The sequence below is a fragment of the Micromys minutus genome, assembly GCF_963924665.1.
Source record: "Micromys minutus genome assembly, chromosome: X".
Lineage (NCBI taxonomy): Eukaryota > Metazoa > Chordata > Mammalia > Rodentia > Muridae > Micromys > Micromys minutus.
The window spans coordinates 9,997,606-10,024,895 of NC_137970.1; the positions used below are offsets into that span (position 1 = coordinate 9,997,606).

The 27,290-nt window shown below is 38.1% G+C and overlaps 1 protein-coding gene and 1 pseudogene across 2 annotated transcripts in view; both read left to right on the forward strand.

Annotated features, from left to right (window-relative positions):
• CASK (calcium/calmodulin dependent serine protein kinase) overlaps positions 1-27,290 on the forward strand; it is a 346,973-nt gene that overhangs the window by 244,124 nt on the left and 75,559 nt on the right. The window contains exons 7-10 of the mRNA XM_080910355.1: positions 776-951; positions 3,959-4,081; positions 9,807-9,890; positions 19,938-20,037. Of these exons, the coding sequence (XP_080766481.1) occupies positions 776-951; positions 3,959-4,081; positions 9,807-9,890; positions 19,938-20,037 (483 nt within the window). The remainder of the gene's footprint in view (positions 1-775; positions 952-3,958; positions 4,082-9,806; positions 9,891-19,937; positions 20,038-27,290) is intronic.
• On the forward strand, positions 24,999-25,619 carry LOC308415762 (glucosamine 6-phosphate N-acetyltransferase-like; annotated as a pseudogene). Its single transcript has 2 exons — positions 24,999-25,140; positions 25,205-25,619. The product of its transcript is annotated as a glucosamine 6-phosphate N-acetyltransferase-like (transcript).

The following is a 27,290-nucleotide window of genomic DNA, read 5'->3' on the forward strand; positions in this document are numbered from 1 at the left end:
TCCTTTCCTGGCAGAGTTCAAGCCTTTTCTTCTTCCACAGAGAAAAAGACGACCTCGAGGGTACTCGGTGAAAGATGGTTATAGTGTACAAGCAGCTAGAACCAGATTCCTTCTGGAAAACTGATTTCCTCCCGTAAGGAGAAAGAAAAAAAAAAAAACCTCTACAAAGAGGAGAGTCAAAGAGGATTGTGTGAGAGGGAGTTCCTGATTTTGCTTTAGTGTATGCCATTGGTTTGATCTCCTTCTCTTCAAATGTTAACTTTAGAAATAAACTAGGATTCCCCATTCCAGTAACCATTGAGAATTGCTATGACTAATGTCATAAGAATTTGGCAGTTCCAAGTAGTCTTTTTGCCATCAAAATGTTGCTCACTTATGCCCTCTCCCTGCCTCTGCCTCCTTAGGGCAAACCTTCCACCTCCTCCCAGCAGGTACAGGTTGACCAACTCACTCTTCCCTTTCCTGTGCTCTAAATTGGAACATTTAAAATTCTTCAGGGAGCAAGAAATAGAAGCTCTATTATCTAACATGCAGAATTCAGAGAAGGGGACCAGAGTCTTGTTCTAGACCCAGTCTTTTCTGACCCAGTGGTCAGATAAGCAATTTTTTTCTTTCCATGAATTCCTTTTAGGAAGGGAAGTAATAAAATACTGACATTGGTAATTTTTTTTATTCAAACTGATATTGCTTTTTTGAATTTTCAGATTTCAAATAGGAAAAAAAAAACCCATTTCACAAAATACAGTTATCCATAATGTTGGTGTTTTAAATACAGGACGTGTTGGGACACCTCACTTTATGGCCCCAGAAGTGGTCAAGAGAGAGCCTTATGGAAAGCCTGTGGATGTCTGGGGCTGTGGTGTGATCCTTTTCATCCTGCTCAGCGGCTGTTTGCCTTTCTACGGAACCAAGGAAAGGTTGTTTGAAGGCATTATTAAAGGAAAATATAAGGTACTGAACTGTGACCATTTTATCTTCCACTCACATTAAATGATCCTGAGAAAGGTATTGGTTTTGAAGTTGTTGTCTGTGTTTGCTCATTAACTTGCCTTAGTATCCACCTCCCCCAAGCAAAGGTCGGTGTTACTGTCCGGACCCAGTAGCCTTGGGAAGCACAGTGAGATCTCAGTACCTTTGAGTCACCATGAGACCAACTCAGTGAGCAGCAGACTTCAGTGGGCCTTTTTCTATACTTAAGAAAAGGCCTTTATCTTTAAAGCTTTTTTCTTACTTTAGAACATTCAAATGGAAATGTGACTTGGGTACTTTCGGTCATTACTTCTCCTGTTTTGAAGTTTCCACCATCATAGCCAAAAGTCTTTCTCTTGCAGAGTGAACTGACCTGTGAGCTTTACCAAGCGTTTCAGAACAGTCCGTGGGTACTTTCTCTAAAGAATTCCTTTTTACTACTTTTGTGTATGTGTTTGCATGTAGGTAGGTGCATTCGAAATGCAAGAGCCTGCAGAGGCCAGAGGTGTTGCATGCACTAGAGTTCAGGCAGTAGTAAGCCCCCCCAACATGGAAGGAAGCAACGTGGAAGCAAACTCGGGTCCTCCAGAAGAGCTAAGTCCCCTCTTCAGCCCCATCTTAGAGACATTTCCATATGACTTACACATTCATATTCCTTAGCTACTATGCATCGAAAGCCTCAAATGTTATCACTGTCTTATAATTCTAGATTACTGCTTTCATTATTTTTAAAAAATCAATGCTGTGCCTGACAAAATTATAGAGTTATATCAAAAAAGCCATAAGGACTCTCAGAAATAAGTAAACTGATGGTCCATTCACAGTCCCAGCTCTTCTTACTTACCATGTATCAACACATGTATCTGGTAGGGCCTAGAGCTGTGAGAGTGTGTCGCTGGTGGCACTTAATGCTGGGGAACCCACCCCCATTCTATTCAACTAAATCATTGCTTCATTTTTAGCCATGCCCAGTAATATAAGACAAAATACAAGTTTCTGTATCAGTAGACTCCCAAGTTGTGGAGCCGCTAACATTTTCTTTTCAATTTGTCAGAAATGTTGTCACGTTTAAGATTTATTGTTTTGACTTTGTGTATGTTTGTGCTTGTGTGTGGGTTCACGTGAGCCCTAGAGAGAATAGGTGCCAGTGGAGGCCAGAGCCATCAGGTCTCCCTGGCGCTGGAGTTGCAGGCGGTTGTCAGACAGGTGCTGTGGGAGCTGGGAATTAAGCACTGGTTCTCTGCAGCACCAGTGATCGCTCTTTCCAGTGGAGTCATCTTTCCAGCACATAATGTGGAAAGGTAGTTTCTGAGTTGCAGCTGTATCCTTTTAAACTATCACTAAAGCACGTGGAGGTGAAAATGGCAAATACTTTAGTTTACCTTGTCAGCTCATGAGAGCAAACAGTATCTTTCTGAAACAGAAAGAAGTTATAAGAATAGGTTTTTTAATGCTTGTCTTAGAGTTAAATTAAAGTAATACTTTCAAAGTAACTAAATTTTCTGGGAGACTGCTTATTAAGCACTGGTCCCCCTCCTATGCTGGGAGATTGTGATTATTACCAGTAATACAAAGACTGGACTTTCTGACTCAATGTTAACCAATCAAATGAAATTACAAGTGCTAATGTATTGAAAGAAACTCGGTTGAAAAATGAAGGGCCAGGCATGGTGGTACATGCCTTTAACTCCAGCACTTGGGAGGCTGAGATAAGAGAATCTATGAGTTTGAGGCTAATCTGGGCCACATAGTAAACTCGAGACCAACCAAAGCTACACAGTAAGGCTTTGTCTCAAAAACCAAAAAGAAGGAAACAAAGTCAGGCACCGAGTTCCTAAGAATAACAGTAGACATAGTACTTCATCCAACCAGGACCTGCACTGAGCAGTTCAGTCAGTCTTCTCAGCAACGGATGGCACTTACCATGTGATAAAATCTCCCACCTGCCTTCTTGAGTTATAAGCATTTGCTAATAATAGAATTTGTTCTTTGTGTTTATTCACTTGCTTACTTCCTGGTTTCCAAGGCAATGTGCTTCATCCCAGCAGCGTCTGGTATTTGATTTTGTCTATTTTTAAAGCACTGAATACTTATTTTTATGCCTTGGTAAGTAATTTCCACTGCTTGCACTGTCTAAAAATGAAGTTAGTTTAAAATTTCCTATTCTTAGCAACTAATGGTAATGTTATAGAAAGTGATAAATGAGATAGTAGCTATACCATGATTTCTGCACCAAGGGTTTGCAGCCTTGCATCTTTATTTCCCACTTTATTTAGTTATCTCTCTTTTTGCTCGTCTTTATGGTTTCCTTTACGAAAGGCCCAGGTCTTCAGCAACAGTTTCAAGTATGTTCTGCCACTTCTGTGAACTTCATGGGCCTCATCTTTTTTTCATTTTCTTTTTTTTTTTACATACTGTGATATGATTCTATTGATATGCATTGCTGTTTCTTTATCATGGTAAAATTGTCAAACATACAAGGATAGTGGAGAGCACTAAGCTACAATACTTAATGTATTTATTACCAAGCTTGTTCTGCATTTCACACACTTGTAGCTTATTCTAAAACATCCCAAAAAAAATCTCAATGCTCTGAAGTAAAATCCTGATCTTCACATTTGTGTGTGTGTGTGTGTGTGTGTGTGTGTGTGTAAAGCTTAATGAAATCACATGAGGCCCAGGATAGGGGAGAAGGGTGTTTTAGTCAGGTTTCTACTGCTGTGACGAGCCTTTTTATCTGAGAATCAAAAACTAGAAACCAGAATCATGGGCAGACCTTTCAAATATTGAAAATATTACAATATGGCAACACAACAGAATAATTGTTAATATAAATAATGAGGAACAAAACATTGTATATGTCTTCTTCCTCGGAAAACAGGTCTTTTAATCTCTGTAATTTGCCCTAAGAATGTTATGATGAAATAGTATAATAGTGAATGTTGACTTCTTGAAGATGACCATGTAGCTTTCCTTGTTTCCTCCCTAGATGAATCCAAGGCAGTGGAGCCATATCTCTGAAAGTGCCAAAGACCTAGTACGCCGCATGCTGATGCTGGATCCGGCTGAAAGGATCACTGTTTATGAAGCACTGAATCACCCATGGCTTAAGGTACCATTGCTCCCAGGTCACCACCCACACTGGTCTTCAAGGATTCTACAAGATGGACCTTTTCACTTGTAACTTGTTTCTCAGCCTTGCCATCAATTTTGTCCATTATGTTTGCTGTCTTGCACATTGTCTGAGACATGTATGATAGTTAGCTATTAGACGGGGCACAAAATCAAATTAAGACAACCTGTTGTCTGGCAACACATGGACCACAGATAAAAAGGAGCATCTAAAGTAACCATTTCATCTTACATTTCCTTAATGTTACCTATGACTGTGTACTCTAAGATTTCACTGGTTTTCAGTAGGCACTAGGTATAGATTTACAATTTTAGGGGTTTTTTAAAAACCCACATACAGAATTTTTTAGACATCAGAAAATAGTATTGTTTTATTAAGCATTGTGCAATAATTCCTGAAAATTCTTGCTTCATAAGGAAGAATGCATCCTCAGAGGTGTTCAGAATTTTGCCGTAAGTCACAAAAATTGTTAGAGTCAAGATTTTAGTCATCCATTATTTATATATTTATATGCTATATGTCCTGTCTCTTTCACTGTGACTAGATGACATTACTCCGGCCATGCCCCTCTTTCCTACATTTTCGGTTTTCTGGATCTTTTGGATTTAACATGTTATGATTGCTTACATTAACATGCATGCATGAACATCTGCCTTCTCTTGATTCTACATTTTCCTCCAGCTTCTGCCACTCGTTCTTTGGCTCTCTCAATTGCAACATTAAAAAGAATCATCTGTACCCATCTCTCTGTTTTTTTCCATCCCCTTCTCTTGAGCTCATACTAGTCAAGATCTTGATCCTATGAATCCCACTAAAACAATTCTTATTAGCTATGAGTATGTCTCAATAGAGTACTTGCCTAGCATGTGCAAGGCCTTGATTTTCAACCCAGAACCTCCAAAACGCAAAAGAAAACCAACTCTTACCTAGTCACCACTGACCTTCACATTGCTCAGTCTAATAGTCCAATCCCAGAGCCAGACCTTCTTGATCTGTTGACAACATTTGACATCCATCTCCTGAAACTTTCTTCCCTTGGCTCCCAGGATACTTGCCCTCTGTTTCCCTTCTGCTAGTCTGGCTGCTTCTCCTCCAGTCCTGCAGATTTTTTGTCACCTTCTTAAACCACATCACATGGATAAGCCACTGACTGGCCTCCATCCTAGCTCCACATCTCTTTCTCCATCTCACTCTATACTTGTGGGAGGCCCCATTGAGTTTGACTGCCTTTAAGTATCTGTACATGAAGAGTCTGAATCCAGGCCTCTCTCCTGAAGTATTCTTCCTTGACCTACTAGCTGGGTTTTCTGATATGTTGCTGATTTAACCCTTTCCTAATCTCCTGTGCCTCAGTTTCTGTCATTCTGACCACCTTGCTGATCCTCAATTCACAGGTACATCATTGCCACAACACTCCTGTAGGACTCATACTGCCTCCCTAGAAGATTCTTCCTCTAGGTCACTTTGTGGTTTCTTCCCTCACATCAAATTCATACTTAGATACTTGCTTCTTAGTAAAATCTTCCCTGGTGACTATTATATCATTATGCTTCCTCATTGCTAAAATATGTAAAAATATCTCTCAATAATGTATCTTGGATGACTATGACATGAAATGATATTATAGAGCAATTTTGACATTTTAGTGATTCTTGATCCTCCATGGGCTGAGGGGGTATTGTTGTTTAACAATAAAGCACTTTTCTAGCATGCATAAATTCCCAAGTATGTTCCCCAGTAACATTTAAGAGAATATTACTTTAGAAATCTTCATTCACCTTTTTGATATTTTAAGACTAGTATTTCTGATTTTCCTATCAAAGAATAGATTCTTCAGTACTTTCTTACTTTTAGTAAGTTTTAGTATGTTTTCCCCCTCTTATGAAATGAACATCTTAAAAGATTCCTATTCCTTCTTTGCTTCTCTCAGTTTGTTCTAATAAAGATCTTTTGTCATTTAGAAGTTATTTTAAATGCCAAATAAGGGCAATGGCAGCTGTTTAAGTCATTTTTAAGATCCTTTATTAGATGTCTAAGCATTATATAGTTACAGTGGCTTCCATTATCAAAGCTTATCTTGCACAATAACATACTTCTTCCTGAGAAGTCTTATCTCTACCAATGATTATAGTTCTCGCCCTAAGTAGCCTAAACTTTATACAGAAAAGATTTCTGGCACCAGAAAGTTTTCAAATGTCAGTAATATAAAAGGGAAAGTCAGGAAAGCTGAGCTGAGAGTCACGTGCTGTGTGGGAACTACTGTTTATCCGCATTGCTGTGGGTCATCTGGGGATGAAGAAGTCAGCCAAGAGCTTATCTAGCTGGAGGGAGCAACTTTAGTTTACAGTCAGCCCTTGTTCCTGTATCCATGTGTCCCATTACAGTAGGTATAAGTTATGTTCATTTAGAAAGGCTAAAATGTAAGCCATCATTTAATATAAAAATGCCTTCGGTAACTACAAAGCAAAGAAATAGAATGATGAAAATTCAAAGTCAAAGTATCGTTGTTTTGAGTCAAAATAAAAGCAAAAAGAATTTTTTCTCTGGTTAAGCAAAACAGATCTTTTTGAAATTTATTCTATGTCAATAAAAGAATTTGAGTATTAAACCAAGTACTCTATGAATCCCTTACAGTTACTGACTTTCACCCATTTAACATAATATCTACCTGAATGAATGATAACTTGCTATAAATATTCATCCTAACAAAAGTAGGATTAAGTATACACAGTTCAGGTTCATAGTTGTAATGAACTTTCTAGTCTGAAAGGAAGACATAGCCAGACTGTAAGTACATTTTTAATGGTACTAATACGGAGTAAAGACAGAAGGTTCTACCCTGCATGGATAGCTTCTTCTCCGTGGGCATTTCTCGAGACTCGTTTTGTTAGAGTCTCTTGTCCTTTGACTTCTCAAGTTGCAGTCTTAACACCTAGGCTAGGATATGTTAGGATTCAAAAAATAAAATAAAGCAAAGTAAATTTAATAAACAAAATAGAAGCAACATCAGCCTAGGATTTCTCCTCCAACTGTGGAACCCCTAAAATGTCTACCTTCCTTTCTCCAGCTTTCAGTCTTCCAGCCATTACATCCAGGAAATTCCCAGGGCCTGTAATCAGCAGAAGCATGTGATGAAATGTGCTTGCCACTAGGCAATCCTTTCAGCACTTCACTTCTGAACTGATTTCCTTATTGCCCATACCTAACAGTTTGGAAAGAATGTTTTATGTATTAGGTAGGAAGTATTTTCACAATCAACTGTAAGCCCCATTTGTTGATATATCCAAACAAGACATGAGTCTTTCAAGCTGCTTGCCCTAGTCTTCCCAGTACAGTAGGAATCAGACTTCCATTTATTCATACCCCAAATTGTGGTGTATCACGGTGTCTTCTTCCTCCCATTACCCATGTTCAGTCTGTCAGAACATCATGTTCTACCTGGAAATATATACAGAACTAAAAACTATTGTTTGAGAGACACTATTAAGAGAATGAGAAACAAACTGCAAACAGAATAAAACCTTCTAAATTGTTTGTCTTATAAAGGACAGAATGCTTGAAACTCCATAAAAATACAATTTTAATGCAAACTTTGAAATTACTTGAGCAAACCATTTTTACAAAGACACCAGATGACGGATAAGCGTGTTCAAAGCTGCTCAGCATTAGTACTCATTAGGGAAATCCAAAAATGCCACCGAGAAACTCCTATACACTTGTGTTAGAATGCCTTAAATAACAAGTTCTAGGACTAGACAGGTAGCTCAGCAGTTAAGAGCACTGGCTGCTCTACCTGAGAAGTTCAATTCCCAGTACCCACATGGTGACACAACCATCTGTAACTCCAGTTCCAGAGAATCTGTGCCATTGTCTGTCCTTCAAAGGCACTGCACACGCATGGTACATATATACAGGCAAGCATGCACATTAAATAAATCTAAACAAAGAATTAAAAATGCCTAACCACACTTAGCGTTGGCAGAGATACAGGACATCTATAACTCAGGCTGTTACTGCAAATGTAAAAGGATACATCAGATTTGTAAAACCAATTTGACTGCCTCTTAAAAAGTTAAATATAACCCATTTACATGGCCTAGCCATTCTGTTCCTTAGAGAAATTAAGTGTATATTCATACAAAGATTGACTTGTATCTGAATGTTCATAAGAAGGCTTTTTACATTTATTAACTTACTTCTTTATTGCCATTTGAGAATACAAGTCATTTCTCTCTTTCTTTACATGGTACATATTGTGAGGAGAAATCAGTGGTTACCCTGTAGAGTTGCTTCTCTCTTTCTTCCATGTGGGTTCTGAGGACCAAACTCAAGTCATGAGGCTGGGTGGCAAGCACCTCTACCCTATCCCTGCCCTCGAGTAATAAAGCCAGCCCAACCTGCCCCATGTACATCATTCCTCCCATCTGATTTGTGTCTCTACCGTCCCAACCCTGTGTTCTCTCTGCATGGATTAATCTGCTTGCTCTTTATTAGAATTTCCACACATTCTCACTCCTCGAACCTTTATGCTGAGTACTTGGCTCTATTTCAATTGCTCTCTCAGTAAATAGTACCCCATCATGTTTAATTGTTTGCTTAATGACTGCCAGTCTGGCTAGTTGTGACTTGTATTCCCAAATGGCTAGGGAGATTGGCAGTTTTCTCATAATGTTTATTGGCCATATTTATTTCGTCTTTGACAGTCTATCTGTTCATTCCATTAGCCCAATTGTTGAGTTGGTTGTTTCTTAGGTCTTGTTAGTCCTTTGTACATTCCAGATATTACTTGTCTGTCAGATCTTGGGCTAGCAAAGATTTTTCTCTATAGGCTTGCCTTTTCAGTCAGTTGACAGTTTCCTTTGTTGTACAGAAGCCTTTCAGTACCGTGAGGTCCCAGTTGTGTGTTGTTGACCTTATTTCCTGAGTGACCAGGGTCCCATTGAGAAAGACCTTTCTTTATGCCTATATCTTCAAGTGTTTTCCCTATTCTTTCCTTTAGGAGTTTTAGAATTTCAGGTCTTACATTAAGGTATTTGATCCATTTGGAGTTGATTTTTTTGTGAAGGGTAAAAGATAGGGATCTGGTTTGATTCTTAGAAAATAAAGTTTGAAATTACTCTCTTGGATTTCTAAAGGGCTGGTACAAAGGAAGTTATTTCTTTCTGGGCAAGGACTGATGCAGACCCTGTATGGGTGAAGTGGTTGAATTAGATACCCCTTGAAAAGTCTGTCCTAGTTGGAAGACATATGTTTTTTGTTGTTCCGTTATTGCTGGCAGTACAAAATGCTGAGTCAGTATAAAGAGCTCATTTTACCTGACAGTTCATAATGAAGACAACTTCAGTGCAATATGGATATGTGTGTGTCTGCAAAAAAAAGCCATAAAGAAAGCTATTACTTTATATGCTAACTTAAAAAGTTAAGTTGAAAAATAATAACTTCATACTTTCACAACCATTATAACTTTGTATAAAAATTAGATCTTCTATTATTTTAGTCCTTTATTCTTCCTAAAAAAATAGTATTTAGCCAATTTTAATGTTCATAAAACTTCTATCAGCACTTGTATCAGTATTGGAATAAAATAACCAGTTTCCTAAAATTAAACCTAAATTTCACATTTAAGAATTTGACCTACACAATTTATGTTAAGCTTCTTCATTTTTTTTCAGTGGTTATGTATGATCATAATCTTTTTTTCCAGGAGCGGGATCGTTATGCCTACAAAATTCATCTTCCAGAAACAGTAGAACAACTGAGGAAATTCAATGCAAGGAGAAAACTAAAGGTAAGATTTTGAAACCACCTAAAAGCTCACTAGATGGAGTTTGTAATCACGCTTGTGTTCTGTTTTGATTTGCATAAACATATCCTTGTGTTGACCATATATCAGTATGGGTCAAAACAAAATTTAGCAACCAGAAGACACATTATATTTTAGATTTGTTTTGTTCTGCTAAACTTCATATCAAAGATATGGCTACATTATGAATCTGAGCTATGTTTTCCCAAACATAAATATTTTGGCAATAACATGGCACATGTCTATAATCCCACAACTGAGAAAGCTGAAACAGGAGGTTTATGAGTTTCAGGCCAGCCTGGGCTATATAATGAGACACTGCTTCAAAAATGTTAAACTAAGACTTTAAATTTTTTAAATGTGACCTTAGTTCTCTGGAAACTGCAACTGAGTTAACATTGGATCTGGGGTTGAACAGCCATCTTAAAGCAATAAATGAAAGGCACATTGCCATATCTCTGAGAAAATGTGTGCAGATCTCCTGTCATCCTTTGTTCTTCCCTCCTGGCTTTCTTGCCACTCTCCCTGTCCTCTATCTCGAAAGGGAAAGAGCTCAAGGGTAATGACCCCTCACAGGGAGCCACTGTAGTACAGAACTTCCTGAGGAAAAAAACTACCCCCAATTCAGTGCTGAACCTCATCAGCTCTGGAAGGAAATGCTACAGGGCAGCAGAAGCTGGCCACAAAGATCCAGAGGAAACGATTGATTGTTTGATCTGTGGTGCTGAATGTCTTAGGTCTGTTCCGGAAGCACCTGATTGGATAATAGTCTCTAATCACATGACTCCTACCAACTTTCTTATTTTCAGATGTTGTAAATTATAATGCCATTTATTGTTCTTCATGCCTTGAAGATTATGAATGGTTTTATACAGCTGGGTATTCTGTGTAAATGTTTGGGGAAACTCTCAGGGTATAATGGTACCATAGAAGGATGAAATGCCCAAAATGGTATCTATTAGTCATGTAGGTGTGTGAATTTGAGTTACTTAAAATTTAAAAATCCAGTGGTAGTTCCCTCATACCATCATGTTTCAAGTGCTCAGTGGGCTAGTAGCTACCGTATTGAACAGCACAAGCACAAAACATTCCTTCCCCTTGTAGAAGATTCTACTAGATGTGGAATGCTGTTGAATAGAACTTTTCACATATTTTTATTTGAGCTTTACTCCTAATTTTTCTGTTGTCAGGAGTTCAAACTGGCTCTTCTCTATGGTTTTATAAAAATCCTTGGCAAAAAATAGTTATTAATGATATGCCATCATTGAGATGGTGCCCAGGGAAGTTTATTAAGGCTTGACATCTTTACTTTGTCATCTACCTGAACTGGTGTAGGCTTCAAATGAAAGAAAAGCTAATCATTCAGAGTGAAATGTGGGCAACTCTCTTGCGGTTAGTTTTCTGTCCAAAGAAATTGTGTGTGTGCTTCTTTCTTAACTCTTCTCTAAATCTTTTTAATCCTTGGCTCTGCTTTGGCTTCACATAACATTAGTCGAACCTTCATTGCCCAGACAGTGGTCTTTCACTCAGGCTTGAGCTCGCCCATCACAGGAGACACGCTCTTCCCCTGGTGCCACAGACGCAGACTTGGACCAAAAATAGCCAAACTGGTGACTAAGATTCATTTGGACAGGGCCAAACTATCACAACAAGCTGGGGTCATGTGGATTTACCACATCCCTTTACAGGGCTATTTAAAGTTTTAAGACCCGCCAAGCAACATAGAATTAGAAACATCAGCCTAATCATTTTCAGCTTGTCTTCAGCTAAGACTGCATTCCTGAGAGTTGTCAGCCACCAGGTTAGGACATGCCACACCAGCCTTCCTCAGGAAGCTTATTCTTCTTATACTTCTTTGAAATTCTAGAACAAACATGGTAAGTTCCCTGGTTTCCATCACCCACAACCCCACAGCTTATTTCTATAAATAAACAGCTAGGTGCCCACTCATTTTTACCCCAGACCCTGATTTGAAGTTCCCTAAATGGAGCAGCAACCAAAATTTTAAGTCTACCTTAGAAATGATTCTAAAATTCACTGAGAATTTGCTGAAAGCCAATTACTGAACTTTGATTAATCAAAGAAATAAGAATATACAGCAATGCAGGAAAGAGCAGCTCAACCTATGGTTGGTGGGTGAGTGAATCCTGGTTCTGATATTCGCTTGCAGGAAGCCTTGAGCAAATGGCCTAAAGTCTGAAGTCTGCATAGTGCAAAGTGCAGCTGATTCCTAGGATTCAACAGGCTGCGTTATGGCGGTTAGGAAAATACCAGGCTATACCAAATGCTCCAAAGATCTTTTCTGCTATTGACTTGGGATTTTTGTTAATACTTCATTAAGATTCTTAATGGTACTACCTTGTATTTAATAATCTATACAGATTGTAATTCTCACATAAATATTGTATACCATTTTAGATTCTTGCTAGTCGTTCACTTTAGTGTTTTAGAACTTTTAGAATTTTTTAACCTTTTATTGTTTTTTTATTTATTTTATGTGCCTGAAGGTCAGGAAGCAGACATGCTAAGCATATGGAAGTTGGAGGACAGCTTGTAGGAGGCAGGCACCTATACCCACTGAACAATCTTGCCAGCCCTGAGGAACATTAAAACAATGTATAAAACACTGAAAATGCTCACTGAATAATCTCTCATCTTTCTTCTAAAGTAATTATGCCTAGACTTTTCTCTTTATTATCATTTTTCTTACATTATCCTCAAGAAATTTTTAATACTTGTATAATTATACCCACCCCCTTGTAACTACTTTCCACAAGTAGTATAGGCATGTAATGCACAAGACCCTTAAGAGGGGCCTGAAATCTTTCTTGTTTTCAATTGCCTATTTTCTGCTGTTTTATAGATAAATATGCTTCTAATAAAATATAATAAATCAGACACAGTAAGATTAACAATAATTCATAATAAAATGCAATAGGTACAGCAATATGTTGTTATAAAAGTCACTTGAAACATTTAAATTATTGGCTTCTAGAATTTTCACTGTAATTTTTTTCATACAAAGATTGACTTAAGTAGAACTGAGGAAAGGGGAAACTAGTCTATACTCCTCATATGAGACTCTTTGATTAGCATCACCTGGAACACATTAGAAATAGAAATTCTGGGCTGGAGAGATGGCTCAGTGGTTAAGAGCACTGACTGCTTTTCCAGAGGTCCTGAGTTCAATTCCCTGTAACCACATGGTGGCTCACAACCATCTGTAATGGAGTCTGATGCCCTCTTCTGGTGTGTCTGAAGACAGCTACGGTGTACTCACGTGCATAAAATAAATTAATTAAAAAATAGCAGAAATAGAAATTCCTGGGTTATAATATATTCAGATAATAAAGGGAAAAGCTTCCATTTAGAAATAAGATAACACTGTCTGCAGATGACATGGTTCCATATAGAAAATCCTAAGAAATTCAGTATAAATAACAAGATCATAACAAGTGTAGGTTATGAATCAAAACAAAAATTATATATTCATATACATGAAATTAAGAAATAAGTCTGTTCACTATAACATAACAATGAAATGTTGAGAAATAAATCCAACAAAATAAATACAAGGTATATAAACTAATATTGCTGGGAAAATTAGGAATCTAACTAAGTAAAGAGCAATTTATCTATGAAGACTTTGTTATCTAGGCTGCAAAGAAGATCTGTGCTCTGAGGTATAGATTCCTTAAGTGATATATTTGTTACTACTGTCTCAATGCTGCAACAAAATCTCTGACAAAACCAACTTAAGGAAGGAAAGATTCACTTTGGCTCACTGTTAGAGTGTGAGGAAAGTAGTCATGTTGTGTGCATAGACTGGAAGCCAAGAGAGATGAATGAATGCTGATGCTCAGCCCCTCTTTAGTTAGTCTTGGTCCCAAGCCTGAGGAATGGTGCTGCCCACAATTAGGGCAGCTCTTCCCTCCTCGGTTAATCTGAACTAGAAACACTTTCCTAGACTCACCTAGTGGTAATATTTTTGGTGACTCCAAGTCCAGCCAAGTTGACACTGGAAATGTAAGTATCATGGCAGGGTACAATGTCTTCTAACCTGGGAATCAGCTACTAAAGGAGTTTTAAATAAAGAGCTGTCTCTTGGTATATGTCCTTGACAGTCTAGTAACAAGCTCAGTGGGGTGTCCTTTCCAAGAGTTCTCCCCTTGCTTCAGGAATTATTTGGATCCCTAAAGCACATTTCTCTATAATGAAGCAAAACATAGTATATATGCATGTATGAAATTCTCAAACACTTTTTAAAGTGTCTACTAAGTTTTTTAAAATTCTTTAATCAAAGTAACATACTTTAGAATAAAATCTTTTCATCCCCTTCACTATCACTGCTGATTTTTGTATAAGCAGAATTTATCTAGCTATTATAACAATTTTCATTTCAGTGTCTCTATTTAAGATAACTTCTATTATACCGAAATATAATGGAACATAAATACAAGGTTTGGCCTTAAAAATATATATATATCTAAATAGAAGCCATAGTCTATGTTTGAGTAAATTAAATACAGTCAATTTAGGGAACCATAGTTTGAGCCAAGCAGGGTGTCGCACACCTGTAATCCCAGCACAAATTCAAAGCCAACCTGGGATATCTAGCCACGCTGTTTCAAAACAAGAGCTACAGTGAGTTGAACCAAGCAGTTTTATTAAGAGCATAAAGCCACATATACTTTTAATATAGAAAGCAAGGAAGAGCCTCCTCTCAAGAAGACTCACATGAACTTTCCCCAACTGTGATTTCCTGCATGGAGTCTTTACAAGACTGAGCCCCTAAACCTTTAGTCATAAGTGGGAGAGGGAGTTTATGGGGCTCCACTCCACTCAAAGAAGTTAATGGCAATCCGAAACCGATAGGGAAGAAGTCATTGTCTTTCTTAGTGTAAGTTACCCATGTTCCAGTGGCTAGCTCTACACCTATATTTATGCAGGCAACTCAGGTTAAGTACTGGAAACTCACAAAGTAAAAACAGAAAACAAAAAGACATGAAAGTAAAATAGGGACTTTCAGGGAGGATACAGGAGGTGGGTGTGGCCAAAATATATTAAATACATGGAGACATTGTCAAATAAGTAATTCAACTTATAAAGGACATGAACACAAACAAGGGAGATTTCTGACAACTCTTCAACTTTATTGTCTTTGCAAATTGCAAATGTATAGCTTACTATAAGAAAACACAGTTTAGGAATGCTATTTTAGTACTTTGAAAACAGAAAGTTCAACTTTATCATAGTTTTTCTTAACATATTTTGCATAGTCTTAACTTAAAATTATGTCTTGTCCTTAAAACATGCTAATATATACCTAGTAAATTTAAAGAGAGTTGTCAAAATTGGATAAACCAGAAAAAAATAGAGAACTGCTTATCTAAGCTATTGTTACAGTGCTATGCCCAATGAGCTCTTCACTAGATGCAGTGTACTGTGGAAGTTGGCAAAATGGCCTCGGGGTCTAGTCCAGCCCACTATCTTTTTAAGGAACATAAGGTTTTATTAAAATTCAGCATCATACTTTCATTTACATTTTGTCTGTTGCTTTTGTGCCTTAATAACAGAGTTGTATAGTAGCAAAAGAAAATGTGTAGCCTTCAAAGCCTAAAATATTTATGCTCGTGATCTTCACAGAGTTAAAAAAAAAATAAGTTAACTCCTGGAGTAATAAAGACTCCTAAATTAAGAAGAATGATCAATGGATCTCAGTGCTGGCCATGGGTGATTGCACCTTTAATCATAACACAGAGCTTAGCCTGTCTGGACCTCAGTTTTCCCACCTATGAAATGGATTCTTTTGAACAGCTCATCACTGTGATTGATTCTCAAACTGTAATCAAGTTGTGTGAGTCTGAGCTATTTTGAAACTGTTTTTCTGTTTCACATAATTGTCTTGCATTAGGTAGTGGAACCATATATGGTCATTGAACTGAGAAACTAAACCAACCTGCTAGGAACTTACTGTTTCAAAGCTATTTCTCAGGCTCTTTTAAGTACCAGTCTAAGTACTTGTTTATAGACCTTCAACTACAGAAGTAGTTGAGAAAAGCCTTCAAATGTAACACCAACCTACTAAGAAATTCAGTTGAACTTCACTTGGGAAAAAAAACCAAACATCGCAAATTCTGGTTGGGTGTGTGGGAAATATGATTTGATACATAAGAATTCCTTTCCAGGGGCTGGAGAGATGGCTCAGTGGTTAAGAACACTGACTGCTCTTCCAGAGGTCCTGAGTTCAATTCCCAGCAACCACATGATGGCTCACAACCATCTGTAATGAGATCTGATGCCCTCTTCTGGTGTGTCCGGAGACAGCAACAGTATACTTGTATACAATAAATATACAAACATTAATAAAAGAATTTCATTCCACCACGCTTTTAGGGAGCGTGTATAATGGGCCAAGTGAAATGAGATTCTTTTTTCTGTAGAAAGAAGACTCAGCATTCACTACATTTTTCTGTGTGGTTGATATGGTTCTGCATAAAAACTTCCTTGTTTAAAGACCTAGAATAGTGAAATCCATCCTCAACAACAAGAAAACATCTGCGGGAATCACTATCCCTGACCTCAAGCTATATTACAAGGCAATTGTGCTGAAAACTGCATGGTACTGGTACAGAAATAGGCAAGTGGATCAATGGAATAGAATAGAAGATCCAGAAATGAGCCCTCATGTATATGGTCACCTGATTTTTGACAAAGGAGCTGTAAACATTCAATGGAAAAAGGACAGCCTATTCAACAAATGGTGCTGGTCCAACTGGCACTCAGCATGCAGAAGAATGAAAATAGACCCTTTCTTATCTCCTTGTACAAAGCTCAAGTGTAAGTGGATCAAAGATCTCCACATTAAACCAGATACACTGAAACTATTAGATGAGAAAGTAGGGAAAACTTTAGAACATATAGGCACAGGAGAAAATTTTCTGAACAAAACACCAGTGGCTCAAGCTCTAAGGTCAAAGATTAACAAATGGGACTTAATGAGATTGCAAAGTTTCTGTAAGGCTAAGGACATTGTCAAGAAAGCAAAACGGCAGCCAACAGAATGGGAAAAGATCTTTACCAACTCCACATCAGATAGAGGCCTAATATCCAAGGTATACAAAGAACTCGAAAAGCTAGACACCAGAGAATCAAACAACCCTATTTAAAAATGGGGTACAGAGCTAAACAAAATGTTCTTAATTGAGGAATATAGAATGGCTGAGAAACACCTGAGGAAGTGCTTGACATCCTTAGCCATCAGGGAAATGCAAATCAAAACAACCCTGAGATTCCACCTCACACCAGTCAGATTGGCCAAGATCCAAAACTCAGATGACAGCAGATGCTGGTAAGGTTGCGGTGAAAGTGGAACACTTTTCCACTGTTGGTTGGGTTGTAAACTGATACAACCACTCTGGAAATCAGTCTGGCGATTCCTCAGAAAATTGGACATAATACTACCTGAAGACACAGCTATTCCACTTCTGGGCATATACCCCAGAGACACTCCAATATACAACAAAGATACATGCACCACAATGTTCATAGCAGCTCTATTTATAATAGCCAGAAGCTGGAAAGAACCCAGATGTCCTTCAGTAGATGAATGGATACAAAAATTGTGGTACATTTAAACAATGGAATACTACTCAGCCATCAGAAACAATGACTTAACCAAATTCTTAAGAAAATGGCTGCATCTAGAGAATATCATCCTGAGTGAGATAACCCAGTCACAAAAGAACAGACATAATATGCAGTCACTGATAGTGGGATGCTAACCCCAGAGGCTTGGACTACCCTAGAAACAACTCACAGACTGTGTGAAGTTCAAGAAAAAAAGAAAACAAAACAAAAAAAAAAGTCATGCTCAATCCTTACACACCAAGAACACGTTGCCTAATTCCGGGTTACACCCTGTTTTACATGTACTTTTTGCTCATTGTAAATAGTAAGATCTTAATGCAGAGTATCAAACCTTAAAAAAAAAGAGAAAAAAGCGAAGCACTGACACAATTGTATTTGTATACATTTATGCAAAAATGTTTAAAATTTTTTTCTTTTATCTTTGTTTTTTAAAATAAAGTTTAAAAAAAATCCCTCCCCTGCACATACACATAGCCCTAGAGAAACAACTATGACCAATCTCAGAGGCAAAGAATTAGAAAGTGGTGGTTGGTTCCTGGGCTCTTTAAAAAGGACAGAACAAAGGAGAGAAGGCCCCAAAAATAAAGCACACATGTTGAAATCTTCAAAAAAAAAAAAAACTTCCTTGTTTTAACCCCACGCTTTGGGAAATGTAGGCAGTTGCATCAATTAGCAATATCAAAACCACTTGTATTTTACTTTGTGTTTCTCCCTTTTTTGTCATTTTTGGGGTGATGATGGTAGTGGTGGTATTTGTTGTTGCTGCTGCTATTTTGAGACATCATGGTCTTGTTATATAGCATGTAACGTCATATTGTTTCTTTACTTCCTGTTGTCTATTTTTCAAGTAATATTTAGAAAAACTTAACGTGATCCCCAAAAAAGCAGATCTTGTGGAAATTCATTGCTGCTAACATTTTTTGTATGTGCCATAAGTGCCTACCTGCATGGCAGATTTATCTTTTCTTGAAAAAAATTTTTTGAGTTCAGTATTTAAAATGTACATAGAACTGATAGACTTAGAACACTACAGTGATTTGATATTTAAACTACCTAAGTGAACAATTCTATGCAGAACAGCAAAAAGTTCGCACTCATGTTCAGCCTCTGTTTTAGTTGGCTTAGTAATGAATTGTATTTCCAGAATGTTCAAAGCACTTTTGTGTACACTAAGACTTTATACACTATGAAGTAAGGTAGATCCCCTTTCATACTCTCAGTTTACAGATAACAAGACCAGAGAAGAGTTGGGGAGATAGATAGTCAGAAAAGTACTTCTTGAACACCCATGAGAACTGAGTTCCATCCCTAGCACCCTCAGGCCAGCACTGAGGCCTCTGAGACAAGAGAGAATACACAATTCCTGCACTAAGGCAGAGATAAGAGGATCTCTGGGGCCCAGAGTAGTCTGAACAGCCCAGCCTAGTAACCAAGCCTGTTCCCAGTGCGACTCTTATCTCGGGAAAACAAGTGGCTGGATCCTGAGGAATGACACCTAGGGCATAGCTCTGGCCCTCACATGCACACCTACATTGTGCAAGAACAGGAAAACCTAGAAAGTTTTATTGATCCATTTGATCACTGCTGTGGAGCTAGAACACGATGAAGCTCAAAGCAGGAAGAGCAGCTTACAGCTCCTCCTATTGCTAAAACAGTAACTCACATTGCTGTCCCCCACACTAGTCCTAAAGTTGCCAGCACTCTGTATGGCAGTGCTTCTCTACTGTGGTTCAGTGTTCTCTCTGTGGCTTCTAGGATCCACATGTAACCAGGTGTCGTGTTGCATGTCTGTAATACCAGCCCTTGGGAGGAGGTAAAGACAATTGGATCAAGAATTTGGGGCAGCCTCACCTACATAGCAAATTTAAGGCCAACCTGTGCTGTATGGCACAGTCTCACAAATTTTTACATGTAGTTGATTCGGATGTGTGGCCTTGTAGAGAATTGATATGCAAAGTGACATCGTCATTTTTACAAAAGACAAGAGGGAAAAAGACTGAAAAATGAGAAAGTCATAATCATCAGTGATACTATTGTTAACATTCCTAACCATTAAAAAAAACAGTGAATGCACTATTTTGAAATCTTTTAAAATTATGATTTATTCCAAGAATCTGTTTTGTTAAATATCCTCTACAGCATCATTTTATGATGACAAAGTCTTGTACCATGTGATACATGTGCAAGTCCAAAATGTAATTAGTTCATGCACTTCATTCTGCAAATTAATGTCAAGTATTCCAAAGTTGTTTTGAGAGCCCTTCTTGCCAACATGTGTACAAATCTCATTTCCTGACTAATCCTTAAGCTGAGTAACCATTAGTAATGCCTTACGTTTGCACGTTTGTTTTAATTGTGTACTTTCCCCACTTCTCCTGTTAGGGTGCAGTACTAGCCGCTGTGTCAAGTCACAAATTCAATTCCTTCTACGGGGACCCTCCTGAAGAGTTGCCAGATTTCTCTGAAGACCCTACCTCCTCAGGTAACTGGGTAATTTACTCATTCACCTGTGGGAATCACTTGCCTCTCTTTTTCTCTTCTATTCTGAATAATCTTTATGGGAATTTAGTCAAGTCCTCTGAGAGATTCTAAGGAAGTATGTCACCCACAAAATCATACGTACATATGTCCAGTTCCTCATTATTTGAAAACCAAAACTGTCCTCTCTGAATGCTCCTAAACCAACTTTATGCCAGTTTATTTTTTTCCTCAGTACCTCTTCCCCTTTGTACAGTCCAAACTGCACTGCATTTCTTTCCCTCCAGTGTTGTAGTTAGACACACTGGATCCTGATGGTCATCTTCTCCCACTGCAAAACCTTCTAACGTCCTGTTTGGTTGGTGCTACCCTAGGTCTCTGAGCCATCCAGCTTCCTGATCCTGGCCATTAAGGCAGAGTCAGACATGGGTTTCCTGTTTATTTACTTAGCTCCTGAGTCGTATATCATCTAGCCTCAGATTTACTTCTGCTAGAGGCAAATTCTTTGTGTAGTGGAATTTGCCCATCTGATTTGACTTTTTCTGTTCATCTTTAAACTGGCTTCTTTAATGTTTGTGTATGAACATTAGAATCCTGACTTAGGACCCTTCCTACAGCATGAGTAGTATGTCCTACAGTCAACAATGTAAGAGTGCTTTTCCCTGGAGCGTCTGGAAATGTCTGTTAGTGCGTAGCTTCTGCCCTCTTCTCATGCACATGCATGCGCATCCAGACTCAAAAGCTCTTGCCAATCAGCACGTGCCTACACTGCATACGAAATGACCAGACTGAGTTTCCTAGTCCAGGAGTTTGCTTTCTCCTTTTGACTTTTACCAACTGGGATATGAATCTTCCTCTTTTGAGCAAAGGTGATTTCCAGACACATTCAGAATCTTAAGGGAACTGACTAGGCTTCCTCTTGGGCTGCCTTAGAACTTTCTGAGCCTTATGCTGGAGCATGGCTGTGATTATACATGTCCTCCGGATCACTTCATCTCTGCCCTTCTTTTCTTCCTACTGTATTTTGTTCCCATCCCCTGGACCATTTTTAGAAGTTGGACATCACTCTTCTGGCTTTCAGGATAGATTACAGTTGGCCCTGTTTAGGGAGCATGGATGCAGGCATGATTTTTCCTTCATGTCTGTGATGACATGATAGAACACATTAGCTCTTCGGGATTTACAGCCCATGCCCGTGCTATCATTCTCATTTTGGAAATGGGCCTAGAAAACAGTATAGTCACTAATCTTGACAATTTTCCTTTAATTAATATTTTCCCCTGGCCACTGACAACTTAATAAGGCCTTAAGTGTTCTTTTCCTGGAAGAATTGATTTTTTTTCTTTACAAAAAGAAATTCTCTATATTTGTAAACATGCTTACTTCTATTAAATATATTTTATCATCTGGTCCCCTTCTTTTGTATATTTTAAGTGATTAGGTTGAGACAGTTTTTCTAGTGTAGTACTATGTTTTTAAACAAGCAAACAGACAGCAGCAACAACAACAAAACCTTCCATCATCTTGCAGGCTACCTGCAGGGTTTCACATTAATTGTTCACAACTGGACATTTCCTCTTGGCTTCCCTTTCCTGCGGTCTCATCTTGTTACATTCTTTTCCTTTCTTCAGTTCTAGGAACTTGATGATCTTCTAAGCAGTGTATATTTTAAATGGCCATGGTAAATATCTGTAAAGGACTTTTTCAGTGGCACTATCTGGTGCTACAAGAAAAAAGTCGAATTAAAATCTAAATGTAAATCACTACCCTAAATACAGGGGAAATTTTTATGTAGTCAGAAGAAAAGGAGATTTTTAAAGAGTCGTGAGACATTTTCCTACACATTTCACATAGCTAACAGAAATTATTCATACATTTCCAAAATTAATTTTTAATGCTAAGCCATCTGAGGAAGACATTCTGTCCTAATCAACAGTACTGAGCCATCTGCCAGCCCATGACCTCTCTGCAGCCAGCAGTAGTGCATTGGCTGCCGAAAAGCGTTTATGTATTTTACCTGGACTCAAAGCTTTGCACTTTTGTAAATGAAAACATCTCTATTTTTATTCATTATTCCCATCTCATTTGAGTATTTTCATTACTTTTTAAACCTAAAAAAAAAATCTTCCTTTTATCCTTATGCATGTTTATTTGAAATTCCCAGTTACCCTTTTCCCTGTCTTGATGTCTGGATTTATACAGGTTTATTTTACACTGCAAAACCAGAAGCACATGCATCTAAGCCTGAGATGAGAGTGAGAGAGAGCGAGGGGGGGGAGAAGGAGAGGGAAAGAGAGAGAAGACTGCAGAGCCTAGGCTTGTATGGTGCTAACTATATCTACCTGGACCATGGAGTCTTAATTCTGAAATGTCCCTTGAAGACATGGCATGGAATTTATATAAGAAGCCACCTAGTTGCTGTCCTGCTTTCCTTTCTATTGCTATGATAAAGACCATGATCAAAAGCAACTTGGGGAGGAAAGTGTTCACCTTATAGACTACAGACCATCATCAAAGGAGGTTGGGATAGACTGGGAAGAAACAAGAGAACAAGGTATTTCTCTAGCTGCCCATTCTTTACGTGGGCTGTCTTTATGTTCCACCTTACAAAATACCTTTTCTGTTCTGATGAAATGATAGGTGGGTCCATTTAAAAAAATAAGCCTAACAAAAGTAGTAATTGGTGATCCCAATTTTGTCCCCCCATTTTTTTTAATTACTTCTACAACATCCTGAAGTTTGAGAATAATAACTAAAGCTGCTTGCCCACAAAAGGCAGCATGTTATTTATTTAAATCAAAAATGAATAATAAGAGTATGCATTTGAGAAATGTATTTAAAATCACAGTCTAAAAATTAATCAGCTCCATGGCCTGTCATCCAGAGGAAAGCTGAGCATGTTTAAGTGTGTCATTGAAATACAAAATAATGTTTTCTGAAACATGCTTTTCTATTTTGATTATTGAAGTTTACTCATGCTTTTACTGGGTTCACTAGAGTTAACCTTATGATAAACAGTATCTTGTTGCTTTGTTACTTAATTCAAAGTGAAAATGTTCTCATATTTCAAAGCAAAGAATTTAGAATGAGATCCCAGTAATTAATGTCTGAAATTTGGGGAATCAGCTTGGGGGCTGTGCTTGTGGATTATTTAGAGGGCCCAACTATGGCTTGATGACCTGCTTGCTCTAAAATCATAATGTTTGTCCTTTGTCCATATGCTGCCTTTCTCCTAGGACTTCTAGCAGCAGAAAGTAGGTATCCCTTTGTTTTCCTCTAAGGTTTATCTTTATGCAAAAGTGTTTGGCTTTGCATGGTTCATAATCAGCTTGACTTTTTCCATGGCTGTTTGTGTTTAGATGTTTAAAAATGAATTTTAACACTGTCTGACCATAAAATATGAACTTGTATATATTGATTTCCTGAGGCATTGTTATACAACTAAATTTCTCACTTCTTTCAAAGGGTAGGGAGAAGGCAGTGTTAAAATTTCAACCATACTTAATATTATTTCATATTTGAAATTCAAACACAATATATATTCATTCTGGGTAAAAGATAACAATATTTTGAAGTTGGCTCTCAAGAAAATTTTTAGGGTAAGTGAGTTTTCTTTTGACAATTTTGTTACACTTGAGTGGTTTTTTATTGCTGATACAAAAGTCATTCTATTTATTATTGTTGGGCTGTGAAGTAAACTCTGAAATTGTGTCTTTTAACAACCCCCACCATCAGATACAGTGGCCAGAAGGCATACGGGTACACAGGTACAATACCAGCAGACTCAGGAGACAGAGACAGGAAGGTAACAGTTGGAGGCCAGACTTGGCTATGTAATGAGATCTTGTCACAGAAAATAAATAACAAATAAGAGTAATAATATCTTTTAACTGCAAAGAGAAATAGTTTGAATATGTAAAAAAGAAGCTATATAAAATATGCACACACACAACCCATTCACACACACCAATGTGTGTGTGTATAAAACTGAAACTGTCTCAATAAAGAGGGTATATTACAATATCAGTATTTAAAATGCAATTAAAATTCAAAATTTACCTCAAAATAATGCTTACTAAAGGAAAGTAATGAGACAAAGTTAAATTAGAAAATCCCAATGCTAACAATGAACTTAGTTGTGACTTTTGTTGCATTTGGTATTATTAGCTAAAGTTACAAACAATACAGAAGTCTCACCATATACTAGTGGTTTCTGGCTGAGAATGGCAGCACCTGGGAGTAACAAGTAGGGTGTGGCTTTGCTACGTGCCTTTGCCTCAAGATCTCTTGTGATGACCCTCCAGGGCTGCCATCCCCTTAAAGCATGACTGTAGGAGAAAACTTTGAAAAGAAAGTACCCAGTGGTTAATAGGAAATGTCTAATCCTCATTGGCTGTGGGCTTGTCTATAAGGCCATTCACAAGCAAGCAGCTTGCTGCCCCAAATAATTGACTAAGGGGAAGACAAAAATTGTTTTCATTGTTCCCAAGACAGGGAACAGTTTTTAAACCTTGCATCAGAAGTTAGCATTCTCTATGCTCAGGCCCCATGCCAGGAGAAATAGTTGATCACAAATGGGAAGAATAGCAGGAGATGGGATCTTAGGGTTTCAGAGGCTACCAACATATCCTTGCTGGTGACTATAAAATTGGGAGTCAATCAAGCCATCAATGTATTCTTCCTTTCTCTCCTCTCCCCTTTCCTTTTTCCTCTCTTCTATTCTTTTTAGTCAGTCACATCTATCACCACATCCTGCTGGTCATACCTACCAATCTGTATAAAACTTAACACAAATGAACATTTAAGACTAGCAGAATATTGTCAAAATACTTTGAAAAAAATGGTGCTCAAAAATATTACTACTTGTTCCAGCTGCGGTGCATGGGGGGGGAGGGGCTGGCGATGCAGCAGAGCTGTGACCTGCAGGGATAGGGGGGTCCACTCCGGTGTGACTTTACTAGAAAGATGAAACCTGATGAAACTCCAATGTTTGACCCAAGTTTGCTCAAAGAAGTGGACTGGAGTCGGTACACAGCTATATTTTCTCCAGCGCATCCTGGAGAAGGCTTGGTTTTGAGGCCTCTTTGTACTGCAGACTTAAATAAAGGTTTTTTTTTTTTTTTTTGTTTTTTTTTTTTTTTTTTTTTTTGTGGTATTGGGTCAGTTGACAGAGACTGGTGTCATCAGCCTGGAGAAGTTCATGAAATCTTTTGAGCTTATGAAGAAGTCTGGGGTTGCTATGTTACAGTTGTAGAAGATGTGACCCTAGGACAGATTGTGACTACAGCAACTCTGATAATAGAACATAAATGTATCCATTCCTGTGCTAAGAGAGGGAGAGAAGAAGATGTGGTTGTTAGTGAGGAGTGCAGAGGGAAGCAGCTCAGCAAACTGTTACTGTCAGCTCTTACTCTGCTAAGCAAGAAACCAAACTGTTACAAGATCACCCTTGAATGTCTACCACAAAATGTTGGTTTCTGCAAAAAGTGTAACTATACAGTATCTGAAGACAATGACATGTGTTGGCAGTTCTTAAAGTTAAAAACCACCATCAAGAGGCTGATGCTACAAGGCTTTGCTGTTTAGAGTTCACTTTCGTTGCTGCAGCCCAGTGAGCTCCCTACCTCCTAGGCTGAAGCAATGCTGTGTTCAGGATGCCCGTGGCTGCTGGAGCACACATCCTCAGAAGGGGGTGAATTTAACCAAAGGAATACATTTTCAACTTGAATCTTTTTCTTGCATTGTATTTTTCTAAAGTTTGTCTTCATTTCTTGGTAGTCAATAGTGTGGGTAGTAAACAGTTATGGCTGCTCTATGCTGCTCATTTTAAATATATGTGTATGTACTGAATAAGGGTGTTTCTCATCATAAAATTATTCTTGTCTCATACGTCTAAATAGACATAAGGTGCACCATTTCTCACATTACAGGGAGTTGGACACTTCTGTTATTATGATCACCAGATACATATTTGCACATTGTTGATTCTAACCCTGCACACTACTTGTATGGTCTTTTAAAAGCAACAAAAGAAGGGACGAGGTATAACATCTTCAACTATTTTACTCAGTATACAGTTCTATGCAGATACTGTACCACCTGTCTCATCTGTCAAATATTAAAATTATCCAAGGGCAGATACAGAGATCCAGGTCCTTTTCATCAGTGAGTGAGCAGCTCCCAGTGGCTTCTACCCTGGTTTCCTGTGTCATGACTGTGATGGCAGCTTTTCTGTTCTGTGTCATTATGATGCTATTACTGTCCTGATCACTGTCCTATCTTATTTATTTTAATAATGTTTAAAAACAGAATCAGATACTTTATTAATAATGCTTCTAATCTTTTGCGCTTCGTGTTATTACACTAAACTTGTTTATATGGAAAAAATGTGACTACTTGTGCCTAATAGTGCACTCAGGAGGCAGCGCAGGTGGATCTCTATGACTTCAAGGCCAACTTGGTCTACAGAGTGAGTTCCAGGACAGCCAGAGATCTTGTCTAGTTTATTTTTTTTAAAAAAATGAAGAAAGAATGTTACTACTTGGAAACAGATTATTTTAATAAACACAATGTCACAAGAATTGTAGCCTCTGTATGCCAATGAAATGTATATAGAGTTCCTTCTTAAGGAACTTAAGCTAAATTCATTTTTGACGTGCCTGTGCCATAATCTATACATAAAGAATCTGAGACATTTATCATCATATCCAAGTTTTCACAACTAAAATTGGATATAGTACACCTGCCAGAGGTCAAGATGATTAAAAGCCTAAATTTGCTTCGTGTGTTGAAAATAAAGATGTTGGCTAGGGGACTGTGGTGAGAAGAGACAGGCTGGAGTCAGACAATGGGGTATATTTTTTGAGAGATAACACAACACTACACACTTAAATTAGTAAGTTTAAATTAATAATGTACACTTGAATGTGGAAAAAAATTGAGACCAGGCCTCATTATGTATCCCTGGCTGGTCTGGGGTTCACTGTGTAGACCAGGCTGGCCTTGAACTCAGAGACCTGCCTTTCTCTGTCTCCTATTGCTGGCATTAAAGGCATATGCTGCCACACATGGAAAAACAAAATTTTTCGGTATTATTACTTAGCTGGGGACAGGGTTCACACCAATAATGACAGCACCCAAAGGGGCTTAGGCAGGATAATCATAACTTTAAGACCTGCCTAAGCTACATAATGAGTCTCTGTCTCCAAAAAAAAGGTATTATGTCTAAAGAGAGAATGCACGTGCAGGGGTGTAGTG